General features: G+C 37.9%; 1 protein-coding gene across 1 annotated transcript in view; it reads right to left on the bottom strand.

Annotated features, from left to right (window-relative positions):
* Nucleotides 1–855: 855 nt before the first annotated feature.
* LOC131950305 (uncharacterized) overlaps nt 856–15,038 on the bottom strand; it is a 43,561-nt gene continuing 29,378 nt past the window's right edge. The window contains 8 exon segments of the mRNA XM_059312410.1: nt 856–1,533; nt 1,884–1,991; nt 2,221–2,410; nt 2,744–2,917; nt 3,985–4,193; nt 7,694–7,856; nt 10,830–10,960; nt 13,600–13,757. Coding sequence (XP_059168393.1) covers nt 856–1,533; nt 1,884–1,991; nt 2,221–2,410; nt 2,744–2,917; nt 3,985–4,193; nt 7,694–7,856; nt 10,830–10,960; nt 13,600–13,757 — 1,811 coding nt within the window.

Raw genomic sequence — 15,038 nt, 5'->3', positions numbered from 1 at the left:
GGGGGTGCAAATCGAAAGTTTGAGGGGGGTGCAAATCGAAAGTTTGAGGGGGGGGGGGGGGTGCAAATCGGAAGTTTGTTCCCGGGTAAAAATTGGAAATTTGTCCGACCTAGAACAAACTACAATTGTTTGATTTTGGAAGAGCCTAGAAGAGCCTCATCTGCCCGAGGGTTCAAACTCGAGACTTTTCGGTTCAGCAACCATGAGCTTTACCAACTCGACCACGCCGACCCCTTAACGGTGTTTGAGATATAACATTACAAAAATGTTTCGTATAGTTAAGCATGATCGGTAGTCCTAATTCCTGTAAAAGTTTTTTCATATTTGATGTATGAAAACGTATTTTTATTATTCTTTTTGTGGAAAACGAATTTCAAACATTTATTAGAAATTTTCTATTCTTCATTAAAACAATTTTCGCTATTGCTTGCTGAAATAAAAATGTTTTGACTTATATTCCGTTTCACGTTGCTAAATGTCATCTAGTATCTACTTTTACAAATGTCAAATAATATCTAGTTCACCTATGTCATATAATATCTACTTATCAAATGCAATGTAATATGTAGCCTACTTATTAAATGTTGTTTAACATATACTTATCTAATGTCAAGTAACATCTACTTATCAAATGTCAAGTAGCATCTACTTATCAAATGTCACGTATCACCTACTTATCAAATGTCATGTAACATCTACTTATCAAATGTCATGCAACATCTACTGATCAAATGTCATCTAATACCTGACATTTGGCAAAAACCCTGAACTCAGTTAGAAAGAGAAACGCTGTATAACGGACGGCACATAACGGATGTTGAATGACAGCCACCTCGCTGACAGACCAACCATTCTCTAAAACAACAAATCGTCCGCATCGGTAGTTTCCGGGGAGGACGCATGTCTGTGGTCCTCCGAATGTTCTCGAAGGTCGGACGCCGGGGTCAGGTCGCTGAAAGTCTGGTTATGACGTAATGGGCTGGTTCTAACATGGACGCCGCTGAACAGGCCGGTGCCAGACGCGAGCGGCTGTGTGACAGGCGGGCTGGTCGCTTTGTACACGTCAGCTTTAAATTGTTGCCCTCCTGAGTCAGCTATTGAGTGCAACGAGGGCGTTGAGTTGATGTCGTTAATTAATGAAACGTGCTGGACGTTATTTAATGAGTCGTTAGCGTTGGGATGTTGAACGACGAATTCATTAACCCCTGCGCGTGAGCTGCTTGTCGTGGCGGTGTTCTCACGAGCAAAAGTGACGTCATGGTAAACACTGACGTCATGGGAGGTTATGACGTCATGACCAGAATTCCGCAAGCCATTGACGTTTTCCGTAGAACTGAGCCGCACGCTGTGAGAAGTTGGACCATTTTCATTGTCTGTGATGGTATACAGCGCGTCCTCGTTGCCATGGTGATTCGCCTCGAAGCTGATGCCTCGTTTTTTCACCCCTCGTGCGGTCTTGAAGTCTGGAACCGAGGGGGTTGAGAGTTTTGTGCGCTCGTTTTCTGCGTCGATGAACATTTCCTGGTCACCCACCTGAAATAATAACTTGAGTTTAAATAAAGGAAATGATAAAGATGTCTCTTTTTATTTTAAACTGGCACCATTTAATTTAGCACTTTACAAATCAGCCCAACATTGACACTATATTTAACACTGTCACTATTTATTTGACAAAGTGGACATTGATTTAAAACTGTAAAAAAAGGTATCTTTAACCTTTTATTTAACTGTCATCATTAGTTTAGAACTACTGCCATTTACTCAAAACTGTCACCATTTAACATTTTCACCATTTATCAGTCGTGGTTTAACAGTGACCCCATTGATTTAACACTGGCCCCATTAATTTAACACTGCCCCATTAATTTAACAGTATCACCGACCTTATTTCGCTGGGTCAAGGCTGACCAGACGTCCCACACCTCGTTGACCAGGGGCAGGACAATCATGACGACCATAGCAAGACACGCCCACACCTCAGACAGTCGCACCTGGCACCGGATATAGACACATGGACATATAGAGACACATGAACACGTATAGACACAAATACAGATATAATCCACTGACATCTAACAATTTAACCCCATACGTCTGCCATCTACCTGCCATCTCAGAGACCAACAACCACCACCACCACCACCCTACCACCACCACCACTACCACCACCACTACCACCACCACCCTACCACCACCACAACCACCACCACCACCACTCACCCACGAGGTGAACTGTTCTAAGGTCATCACCCCCACGATGACCATCAGTGCCGGCCACAAGATGAGGATGACGACAGAGAAGACGGTGGACAAGGAGTAGGCCATGACGTAAGACTGACGATGGACCTGCTGGACTTCCTCTAAAGATGGTCGGTTGTCTAACTGTCGGTTCTGGGATAGGTTCAATTCTCTGAGAAAACAATACACCTTTCTCATGCTTATGACTTTTTAATGACTGCTTATTTTACTGATATAGGTCCAATTACTAGTTCTTTAGCTATTAGTTTTAAGTATTAGAGCTGGTAAGTAGGTCACCAACCAGTTCTACGGCTCAATAAAACCTGTATGAGCCATAGAACTGGCTGGTGACCTACTTACCAGCCCTATTATCTTTAAGATAATACAATGTTTTTTTGGTATTTTCTTTCAGCTAGCTTCATGAAACTGGACCTACTAACAATACATCTGATAGATATACAAATACCAACAACATGTTGACCTACTAAAGACACGTTCGACCTACTTTTGGTGCTTCTCCATCCACGGGGTCAAGGGGTTGTCGATGTCTCGCGTGTTTTCCCAAATCTCGTAGCCCATGCTGACGTCATAGTACCTGTTGGTGAAGTAGCTGACCACGACGGTGATGACGCCACCGGATACGATGGCCGCCACGTTTCCACTCAGCATCGCCACCTCACTGCCTGCAAGACGAGGCAAGACTTTCAACAGGGCTACAGGTGCACAGTGGCGTCACAATGTCGTGGGGCGGGGTGTGTGGACCGGTTACACATAGTTTAATACCTTATTCAGGTTATTATAGTGACATACATAATAAGGCACAAGTGACTCTCCTGGATAGGGGTGACAACAAAATCCCTATAGTTTAAGTGCCTTATATACATATATATATATATATATATATATATATATATATATATATATATATATATATATATATATATATATATATATATATATATATCCATTATCGGAAGGGGTATGGGTGACATCTGGACTACAACACCGGTCAATAGGACAGATGGCAGTTATAAGATTTGGTGGACTTTGAGTCGCACTACGCTCTCGCGCACGGGATCCGAACTGAAGACATTAGGTTAGTAGTCTAGTACCAGACCACGCCATTTCAGCATACTCATATAATGATCACAAAAAGCTTTATAACGTTGTGATATACGTACTGTCAGTCATTTTGTCTTTACCCTGGACACATCTAACACAGCTAAACACCTGGTGCCGGATACCAACACAAGTCAGTGAGTTTAAACCGATTAGCCGTACCCAAATATTTAAAAAGCTTGTTGTATCCTTCAAAATTGAACTTTTTCTTCTAAGATGAACATTTGTGCTAACGGATGAGTTATTAGGTTTATGCAGGTGCATTGTTAGCCTCTCTCTCTCTCTCTGGGGTCATCCATAAATGACGTCACGCTTTTTTGGACGATTTTTACCTCCTCCCCTCCGTCACAAGTCGTCACAAAAAGCCCCCCCCCCCCCCCTAAAATGACGTCACACATCAGCCTACAACACCCCTCAAAATTGCAGTTGAATTTTTTTTAGACATCGATATTTTTCCAAACTCTTGTCTGAACTCTGTCAAAATAGATTATTTTAAACAATTCCTATTACAATTTATTAAAACAGTTTTCTAAAACGTAAAACACGTCCAATATCTGTTTTCTAACATTTCTTTTTTATAATGAAAAAAGTGTGACGTGGCACCATCTGAAACCTTCACAACATAACTCACCTGTACTCTTCCACCAGTTCTTGAGACCACCCTCGTACTTGGATGCCACGCCCAGCCAGACCGAGATGGCGATGACGGCGCCACCTACACACCCTGACGTCATCCCGATAGAGGTCAGCCTCTGCCAGAACATGGACAGCGTGATGGGGATGACAGCTGAGCCCACCAGGATCCCCATCACCAGGTACACCCAGCCCAGGCTGGCCTGGATGGGAAACACAAGGGGGGGGGGGGGGGTAATACTGGTTGAGTTTGGTTGGGGTTAGCTGAAGTTTTGATTTATGTTAGGGTTAGCTGAAGTTTGAGTTTTTGTTAGGTTTAGTTCAAGTTTGTGTTTATGTTAGGGTTAACTGAAGTTTTGATTTATGTTAGGGTTAGCTGAAGTTTTGATTTATGTTATGTTTAGCTGTAGTTTGCGTTTTTGTTAGGTTTAGTTCAAGTTTGTGTTTATGTTAGGGTTAACTGAAGTCTTGATTTATGTTAGGGTTAGCTGAAGTTTGTGTTTATGTTAGAGTTAGCTGAAGTTTTGATTTATGTTAGGTTTGGCTGAAGTTTTGGCGCCCCCCTAAAGTCGGCGCCCGGGGACATGTCCCCCCCCCCTTGCTACGCCTCTGGTTGTATAGTATGGGTAGTGTCTTGTTAGATGAAGTTTTATGTTTTCTTAGAATGATCATAAGAACTGTAGTGATGTTTGTGTCTGATTAGTGTTAGCTAAATTGTTGGGTATGTTATAGTGTTAGTTTAGATATACTGCAATGTTTGCAATATTGAGTATTAAAATTAGAGTCAATTCGCATCTATATATAAAAGGCAGCCAACGGTTCAACGGTTGAAAAACAAAACAAACATGTATGATAAATATTTTATTATAATATAATTTATTTTTATAATAGCCTGTTTACGTTATATGTCTTAAGTACTAAAATTACCATTTGACTATAATTTAAAAATAAAAACCTTTACAATTAAAAATATTTGTTTTTATAATAATTGAAAGTTCTTTTAAAAATCAATATCAGCTCATTTAACCTTCATGTTAGGTTTTTTTTGTATTAAATACGACTGACAAACAAGAAATGGGGTATTAATTTCGCTACGGCTGGGGTCGGCAACCTTTTGAATTGGAAGAGCTAAAAGTTACAATTTACAAAAGTTCCCAGTTTCTAAAGAGCCGCTATCATTTTTATTTCAATATTTTGGCATTTGATTGGGATTAGATATACACATTTGATTTTTGATTTGAAAAAATAGCTTTAAATATGAAAAAAAAATATACTTAAAAACATACTGATATTTCGCACAAAACATATTAAAGTATTTTAGCCAGCTCTGCTCTGATTAAATTAGTAATCAAATAATTTAACTATACGACTATCCCAATCCACTTTAGAAGCCAATCACTTTTTATTTTACGGACACCACCAGCTCAGGGCAGACCTCAGAACGACCAACTCACACTTACTGGCTTGGGTATCGGTCGCTTCTGTCTTCGGTTCTCACCAGGCGTAATCTCCACCCCACTGAACGCAAGGTAAACTCGTAGCCCACCGTCCAGTACCCGGCTCAACTGTAGGAAGCTAATAACTAAAAAACCACGTCCCTCAAATTTAATGCATACTGACCGATAGAGAAATTCATTCTGTATAAAATAACATTGCCTATTTAATGATATTCGAAAAAGTCTGCACTTGTGTAGTGGCAAGCATGGAACCGTTGCCACGGGGCTGTCCATAGCACGGCTGTGGGGCTGGGTCGGGTGCCCAAGCTGCTGTCAGCTGTCCATTTATTTTCTACCTCACCTACTCTCATTGTTGTCTAATGAGTGTTTTTATCATGTTTAAAGTTGTTTTTCTTTGTAATTTTTTTATGAGTTTTAAACATGAAATAAAACAAATTATTAATATTTGTGCATGGAACTGGAGACCCGCATTTTGACATCAAAAGAGCCGCAGGTCGCAGACCCCTGCGCTACGGCGAAGCAGCATTAATACTAACGAGCCGGCCCGCGGAATATAATACGCCGCTATTTAGTTGTTGTTTTTTCTACTTTTCAGTAATTCATAATTTGTGAATTCGACAGTAGCAACGCTGCCACTGAAAATATTTATTTAAAACACTATAAGTAGCTCGTTAAGGACGATAACCCCCTCCTTCCACCCCCCTCCGTTAAAGTAAACTCCACTTAGTTACCCCCCCCCCCCCCCATCCCTACGTTTAAAATCTTTTCAAACTAAATTATCTGCCCCTAATAGTTGTCACTAAACCCGGCTCTGCTTGTAAACATTTAGCGTGAACCATAGCTCACCAGACCGTGTAGGGTTGGGGGTGGTAAGGAGCGCGCTTACAGCTTGTTTTCTAGCGTCTCCCAGAAAAGAATTATATATATATATAGATAGATAGTACGGCCTCTTCTCCAACTACTTACAACTTAAGAACTGTATCATGAAATCAACACAGCTTTCTGTTCGAATTCATAAAATATTATTGTACTTCCCAAATTCATTAAATCAGTCCTGTTGCTATCTAAACTGTACATGTTCTCGCTTGGTTTGAATTAAATTGTTACTCGCCCTAGTACAGGTAAAGTTTTACATTCATATCAAACTTTCAAAGAACTGGATCTACCCTTAAACATACGTTTTCTCAAAGTTTTCCCCCAGAAAGCATTACCATCCATAGTACTGTAACAATGTTTACCAAATTTAGTTATTAATAAAACATCATTCATTAAAAATATGTAACAGTTTCTAATTGTTTTATGTCTCCTTCGGGAGACGATAGAAGCGTCATGCATTTTTGTTCATGCATTTTGGCCTTAGATCGCTATAGTCTGCGGTAACTCTATCCAAGTCATTGCAGGTCAGTATTGTCGATGTGTATGTATATGTTTCTGTGTATATGATTCTTCGTGCATGTCTGTATATGTCTATGTGTATGTATGTGTTTCTGTGTATATGTTTCTTCGTGCATGTCTGTATATGTCTATGTGTATGTATGCATATGTGTGTATGTATGTTTATGTGTCTGTGTGTCTGTTAGTCTGTATCTCAGTGCCTGTGAATATGTCATGGGCATGATGACTCAAATGAGTAGAGTAGGTGTATAGCTATACACATGCTTACACAACAGCGTATGAGTTGGTATTTCTTCTGTTTCTGAGTCTATTATTCTCTGTGTTCGCGTCATAAAAATATTATCTTAGCTAAAAGTTTATCAAAATGAAATTTATTGGAACAGTTGTGTTATGGAAGGTAATAGTAATGTACTTAAATTTTATGTATAGAAATTGCAATAGGTAACAGAATATACATCTACCTGGATCATGTAATGTTACAGGTGACACAAAACACATACCTAGATCATGTAATGTTACAGGTGAGAGTAAACAAATACCTGGATCATGTAATGTTACAGGTTAGAGTAAACAAACACTTGTATCATGTAATGTTACAGGTAACAGAAATCACATACCTGGATCATGTAATGTTACAGTAGAGAGTAAACAAACACCTGTATCATGTAATGTTACAGTAGAGAGTAAACAAATACCTGTGTCATGTAATGTTACAAGTGACAGTTAACACATACCTGTGTCATGTAATGTTACAGGTGAAACAAAACACATACCTGGATCATGTAATGTTACAGGTTAGAGTAAACAAACACTTGTATCATGTAATGTTACAGGTGACAGAAATCACATACCTGTATCATGTAGAGCACCACTGTGACTGGTATGATAGCAATGGTCGTCCAGACAAGCGTCCAGTTACTGAGCCGTGACAGGTAGTCGTTGTAGGTTCGAAACGCACCGTGGACGTTACATTTGTAGTCCGGTTTGATGGCTCGGCGGGACTCGGATCTGTTCCTGCAAGTTTTAAAATTTTTGGTTAGATTTCGCCATTATGTTGAGAGCGAATTGGTTCCTTTACGTGTTTACACTTCATTGTAAGATTTTATTTTGCAAATAATAATGAGATCAACTGACTCGATTCTGTCCCAATACGTTTTGAAACTCCATTGTTAGATTTTGCCACAGTACTAAGATCCAATGTGACCATCCACTACCGAATGAGTCCGCTAGCTAATCGAGCTGGTTTGAGTTCAAGACCATGGTATGAATATGTGGTTTATAAGGTGTATCTATTTACGTTAAAGACTTGCGAACTCAACAGGTTAAACAGCAGCAAGACCTGTCTCGAGATGTGCAAAATACAATTGTGCTAAACAAACTGATGAAGTGGAATTACGTGAACAAATCCTCTTAACACGTGACGAAAACTGATCAAATGAACTGCATTATGAACAAATCCATCAACTGAACAGCATTGTGAACAAATCCATTTACTGAATTTACAAAGTGAACAAATCCATCAACTGAACAGGAATGTGAACAAATCCATCAACTGAACAGCAATGTGAACAAATCCATCAAATGAACAACTATGTGAACAAATCCATCAACTGAACAGCTTTATAAACAAAAACTACTATTTATACCGAAGTACGAATGTTCTGTCTTCATGTCGTAAACATGTTTTTTCAGATACATTTTGTCCTTGGATGAGGGGGGGGGGCAATTGAAAAAAAACTTTCGGTTTTGTTCGTTTTGTCTGTAGTACATTTTAAGGCAATGTGTAGGCCCTATAAGTTTTTTTTTTAAAAGCAGCAAAAACAAAAAGAACGGTATTTCTTTTGATTATATACAGTTCTACGCCGTTTTTCTGTGAGCGGACTTAAAGTAAAGTTTCCCTTTCAAACCTGACGGTCTATAGGGCAAGTGAAGTAGAGTTCACTTGTTTCTGTGACCTCGGCATATGAAGAGATAGTGTGGTCAGCACTATGCCCAGCCGACTTTACTTTCCCTAACGTGAGTTAGGTACCCATCAGAGTTGGGTGGACTCAGGGACGGTCTACTGACTTGAACCCGGATTCGAGCTCGAGACTTACGGGTTAGCAGTCCAGCTCTCTACCGCTAGACCACTCCGCCCCGTAGTGAGCGGACTTGAACATTTTTAATTTGTGGTTAGCATATGCCTAGACGCAGTGGATTTCTTAATTGGTAATATTCCACATTCAGATTTGACGTGTTGAAAATCATCCGCTTGGCAACTCCGTTTATATTTTTTTTTCTTCTTCTTAAAATTGCCCTAGCTATAACACAACAAAACATTGTTTATGTTTCTTCATCTTATCCAAACAAAACCCATAGATAGACTTATAAAAAGCCAAATCCTACCTGCTTATACAACTACTATCCTTGCATGAAAACACATGTTCTAATTTTGTTAATCTTACATTTTACTATAGAAGTTTAGACACTGTATTCAGTTAGTTATTTTATTTTAAAAATTAAAATTCGTGTATTTAAAAAAATGACTTACCATTTCACCCCTAAATTATGGTAAGGGAGACAACTTAAAAATAGTTAAATAGACAAAAACAATTTAAAAAGAAAAGGTAAACAATAGTTTTAAATTACTATTTCAGTTTTTAAAAAAGTGAAATTATTTTAGATCGCTAGAAATAGTTTGAATAGCATATTTTAAATTTTGTTAAAGATTAAAGATTGATTTTAAAAATTATGTAAACAGTAAAGTTATATCAGAATATTTTAAAGATATACGAAAAAAGAACATTTTCATTGATTCAAGTTGCTTTGCAAATTATGTCGTAAATAATTAATTTAAAATGATAAAAATTAATCTCAATCGAATTTATAGGCTACAATATATTATAAATAATATTATCAATAATTAAAGACAATACAGTTTCAGCTACCTTTTCCACACGTTCTTATTTGATTTTAGCCATGGATAGTCACAATCTCAACCTTTGGCTTCACAGCTAAAATATGAGTAGACTAAAATAAGCTGTGCACATTTGTTTCTTTAGATTGATTAGTTTTCTGTCGCCCCCTCTTTAGGCTAAAGTAAACAGAAAACTAAGCAGTCAAAAGAAACAAAGTAGCATTTTAGTCTACTCTTATGCCGCTTTACTTTCTTCATTTAATTATTAAGTAGGCCTATTCAATTTATGATTATGTCTTTGGAATCGTATAATATAAAAAAATAATCGAATGTAATGAAAACTGCCGACAAAGTGATCTGTACTTAAGAGAAAAACCTCATTAGCCGAGGACAGAATCCATCAGTACTTCTCTGGCACATGAAGCGTAACAAGTTAAAACACCAACTCCTGAGGAGTCAGATGACAGACGCGACGTACAGTGTTAGGAGTGTAAAAGGTTAAATCAAAGAAGCAAGCAATTTGACTAAATCGTTTTGGGGCGGGAAATTAACAATTATTTTATTGCAGACGTCGTTGACACAGACAATTAACGTTTCGTCTTGCTATATGGAACATGAACATGTGTGCAGTGAGCGACGTAAATAGATTCATGACATTCTTTACTTAACACACACAAATGTTATCATAGCGACACCAGAATTGACAAAGTTTGAATGAGCACAGCGTAGTGCAAAAACTTAAATTTAATCGCACACAATCTATTTTTTTAAAATTGGCATTAAATTAACACTTGAACAAGGTCATTCATACGTTATCCTGGTGACATATGTCAACGTAGGGACACAGACACTGGACTAAGACCTGGTCTATGTTGTCTTGGTGACATAAAATGTCAAAATAGGTCACACAGTAGGTCACACAGGCACTGGACTAACATCTGAACTAGGTCACGTAATTGTTGTCCTGGTGACACTTGGCGCAGTAGGTCACACACTGACACTGGACTAAGACCTAGTCTGTTGTCCTGATGACATTTTTCATATTAGGTCACACACAGACACTGGACTAACATCCGAACTGGGTCACTCACTTGTTGTCCTGGTGACACTTGGCGCAGTAGGTCATGCTGACACAGATACACTTGTCCCTGGGGTTCGCCATCCGTCCCCTCCCCTTCCCACACAGGATGCAGCTGTTGGTGTCGGTGGTGTGGCGGTAAGGCTGAGGACACAAAATATTGGGTTCCCAGAAAAATGCGCAAACGGGAAAATGCGCAATGTAAAACTGCGCAAAAAAAAAAATGCGAAATTACAAACATTCGAGCGTATTTTTTTTTGCTTATGTCTATAAATGCTCGATTTAAGAAAATAAAAGTGCCATTGCGCATTTTGTACGAAATTTTTCGTTGCACAGTTTTCCGTTGCGTAGTTTTTAGTTGCTCATTTTCCCGGTCACCAAAAAAATCAGACATTTTGTGATTTCTCTCCCCCCCCCCCCCCCCCCCCCCCCAAAAAGATGCCTGGAAGAAATTCTGATCCACATAGATGTTGAATGCATTTGTGTTCCATACAGACGTAAAAATATATAATCTACCTTCAAATAAAATTTCGTAAAATTAAGAACTGTTAAAGAAATTTTAAAAATATGAAATGTTGGGACAGTAGTTCCAAAAAATAATATTAAAAGAATTTTTATACACTCATCGAAAACTTCAAAACTTAGAATATGAAGTCCTAGCAAAATAAATAAATGTAAAAACCTTATGCGCATGAGCTTAAAAATGCTCTGAAAAAGTTAAAATAAAATAAACTTCCCGTTCTTTATTTTAATCATTAAGATAGATTTCCTGAGCAACCCATCATTTTACTACAAAAACCCATTTGGGTATTATCGTATTTTCTGTGTATTTAAAAGCTTATTTTTCTAAATGTTTTCTGTTTGTTTTTATTTTATTTTTCTGTGAAGTAATTCTGAACATTTTTTAAAATAGTAAATTGGTATTATTTTTTAAAAATCTATTGGCCCTTTACGACGAAAAGTATTTGCTTGAAATTAAATCAGGAGCTGACAATCATAGCTTCCATGATATGCACCGATTAACGCCATTGGCCGACTGTCGTGCGTGAAAACCACTGGGATGTCAGCTCACCAGGCTGGTCAAACGATCTCTACTACTTAATCCTTTATCTCCACTTTTTAAAAATTGAAGATAGAAATCATCACATCAATTTTTTAACTACTTTAACATCTAATTAGATTAAAAGGTAGATATACTTTCGTTGTCTTTGTAGACAAATGTATCAGTAAAGTTTAAACATAATCTCTTTATTAGTAAAAAAAATTGTTACAAGATTTGCCACAAACTCATAGATAGGCAGACAAACTAACAAGCCGTATGAACTAAATAAAAGCTTATACAAAATAACACTTATAGAGAACGACCAAATACCCAAACGTATAAAGCTATTGAATACTGGCACACTAATGGAGCCAAACTAAACTAGGCAACATTGACTTTTGCTCGATGGAATCCAAAACTAGGTTAGTAGATCAGACTAATTATGTAATTAATTTCTGAGCTATAAGGGGTTTAAACCATTTAACATTTTCAAGCGTTCGCTCGCTTTCAGTGCTCGCTTCAGATATTTTTTTTTTCGTTTTTTCTAACGTTTATTGAACATTTATATAATTTAAAAAAACGAAAAAATATATCTGAAGCGAGCACTAGATCAACTATCAGTTAAGGAGCTTACACTAACCCAGGTAGATGAAATTCACACGACAACAAGGTGATTCAATAGGACAACATCACGCAAACAATCCCTGGCTTAGTGTGGAAACCCGCGAAATAAAAAATAAACGTGCATCAGGTAATCGCCTTACCTGTTCATGGCCTGCTCACATTCTACAAATGTTTAACACGCCAATTAATAAACTAATACCATGTTGCAGATCTGCAACATAAGTACTTCAAGTAATTAATGTGTCCGTTTGCTTAAAGAACCAGCCCTTTTGGAAGTGCTTTTAGAAAAGTCCATCTTTAACAGCAGCGATTGGGAACTTAAACTTGGTATGAGTGTTTATTTGGATTAGGAAGTAATTTAAAAAAAAAAAGAAAAAAAAAATGACTCGCACATTACACCAAATACAAATGACATTGAAACATATTTCACAAAAACTATCTATATATATAATTTTCTTCTTCGAGCCGTTAGAAAACAAGCTGCAAGCGCGCTCCCTAACATCCCCACCCCTACATGATCTTAGTGAGCTGTGGTTCACGCTATGTTTACCTTCGTGGAGTTGGGTTTAGTGACGGCTATTAGGGGCAGATAATTTTGTTTGAAACGATTTTAAACGTGGGGGGGGGGGGGGGGGGGGGGGGGGGGAGGAAGGGGGGGGGGTTATGGTCCTCGAGCTACTTATAGTGTTTTAAAGAAATATTTTCAGTGTCAGCGTTGGTACTGTCGAATTCACAAATTATGAATTACTGAAAAGTAGCAAAAAACAACAACCAAATAGCGGCGTATGTTATGCCGCGGGCCGGCTCGTATCAATTATTTCTTAAAAAAAAAACAACCTTGGCTTATATTTGTTATAAATGGTTGCTATTCATGTAAAAAATGTATACCCAAGTTTTCATGCCATGAATTACATCCACTAAGACTACTAAATTTCTTGAATACGGTCAATTCTACTTGTAGATTAAATGTAGCAGAAAAACGCTTCTAAATATCTCAATGCCACTGCTAAGACCTCCATGAATAGTTTATGCCTGCGCTAACTATCATAACTCTCTAGCTTCCAATCAACTGAAATATTAATTACATCTAATGTACCAGCGACCAGACGATATTTACCTTCAGATAGACTGCGTAGATGTCGTAGACAACGATTGACGTCACGGCCATGATTTCAGAAGCACCGGTCGAGGTCACAGCCATTAGGACGATCACAACGATGAAAATAGCTCCGGGTTTTCCCAGAAGACGATATGCCACTGCTGGCGGTACCAGGCCTAGAGACAAAAGGATATGCGTACATTTTTGATGAGAAGTTAAATAAAAGTCTGGTATTGTTTCTGAAGATGTAGTTTTATGCCATATTTGTTACCAAATTTCGTATCATAAGTGAAAGGAAATGTAGCTTGGTTATTTTATCCGTCGTGAGATATTTCGTCCTTGGATATTTCGTACTGGCAGGGGCGTAGCGAGAGGGGGGTGCGGACCGCACCGGGTGACACCATTTAGGGGGGTGACACCAAGGAAAAAAATAGCAAAATATATAGAGAAAAACTTGAGGTGGGAGGGTGCAAATCGAAAGTTTGAGGGGGGTGCAAATCGAAAACTTGAGGGGGGGGGGGTGCAAATCGAAAAGTTTGTCCCCGGGTAGGGTCGCTACGCCTCTGGGGGGGTGACACCATTAAGTGCCGCACCGGGTGACACCCAACCTCGCTACGCCACTGCGTACTGGTATAACTTGTCCAGATATATATTGTCCTGAGATATTTTACCTGATATATTTTGCCTGAGATATTTTGTCCTGAGATATTTTGTCCTGATATATAATATATTTTGTCCAGAGATATTTTGTCCTGATATATAATATATTTTGTCCTGAGATATTTTGTCCTGATATATAATATATTTTGTCCTGAGATATTTTGTCCTGAGATATTTTGTCCTGATATATTTTGTCCTGAGATATTTTCTCCTGAGTTATTTTGTCTATATTTATACCGTAAGTGGTGATGGCGCTTAAATCAACGTGAAAACATTTTAAATGGAGAAACTGCTTGGCAAATAACAAACTATGTTCTTATTTTTTTAAATAATCTATAATTAGGTTGAAACGGCTAAGTGTTTGGTCTAGTCTAATACATTAATAAGTTTTATGGAGCGAGTTTTTTTTTGGATGAGAATGTTTTTTAAGTTTTTTTCTATTTTTGAAAAAAAAAACAAAAAAAAAACAACATATAATTGGGTAGACATATTTCGATCAAGTTGGCCTATATACCATACTCGGTTAAAAGGTCTAGTATATGGGTCGAGGCTAGCTAGGGTAAATTTTTTTAAAGTTTCATTTTTGTTTGATTAAGAACCTGCTATAAAAGCTATAAAGTCATTACGCTTTTATAAGCGCTATTCAAAGGAAAAATAAATTGTATACGTAGGGCTACATTTTCAGATATTTTTTTTGCTTATACAATTTTTTTTATATAATACAACGAGTTGCATGTATTCATTAAATCTGCGTTTATTAATTAAATACGGAATTATTCATTAGATTACCACAAGAA

Source organism: Physella acuta, unplaced genomic scaffold (genome assembly GCF_028476545.2).
Source record: "Physella acuta isolate Inbredline_101_S28 unplaced genomic scaffold, ASM2847654v3 ptg000751l, whole genome shotgun sequence".
NCBI lineage: Eukaryota > Metazoa > Mollusca > Gastropoda > Physidae > Physella > Physella acuta.
The sequence above is the reverse complement of the archived record's forward strand: the minus strand, read 5'-3'. Positions and strand labels throughout refer to the sequence as shown.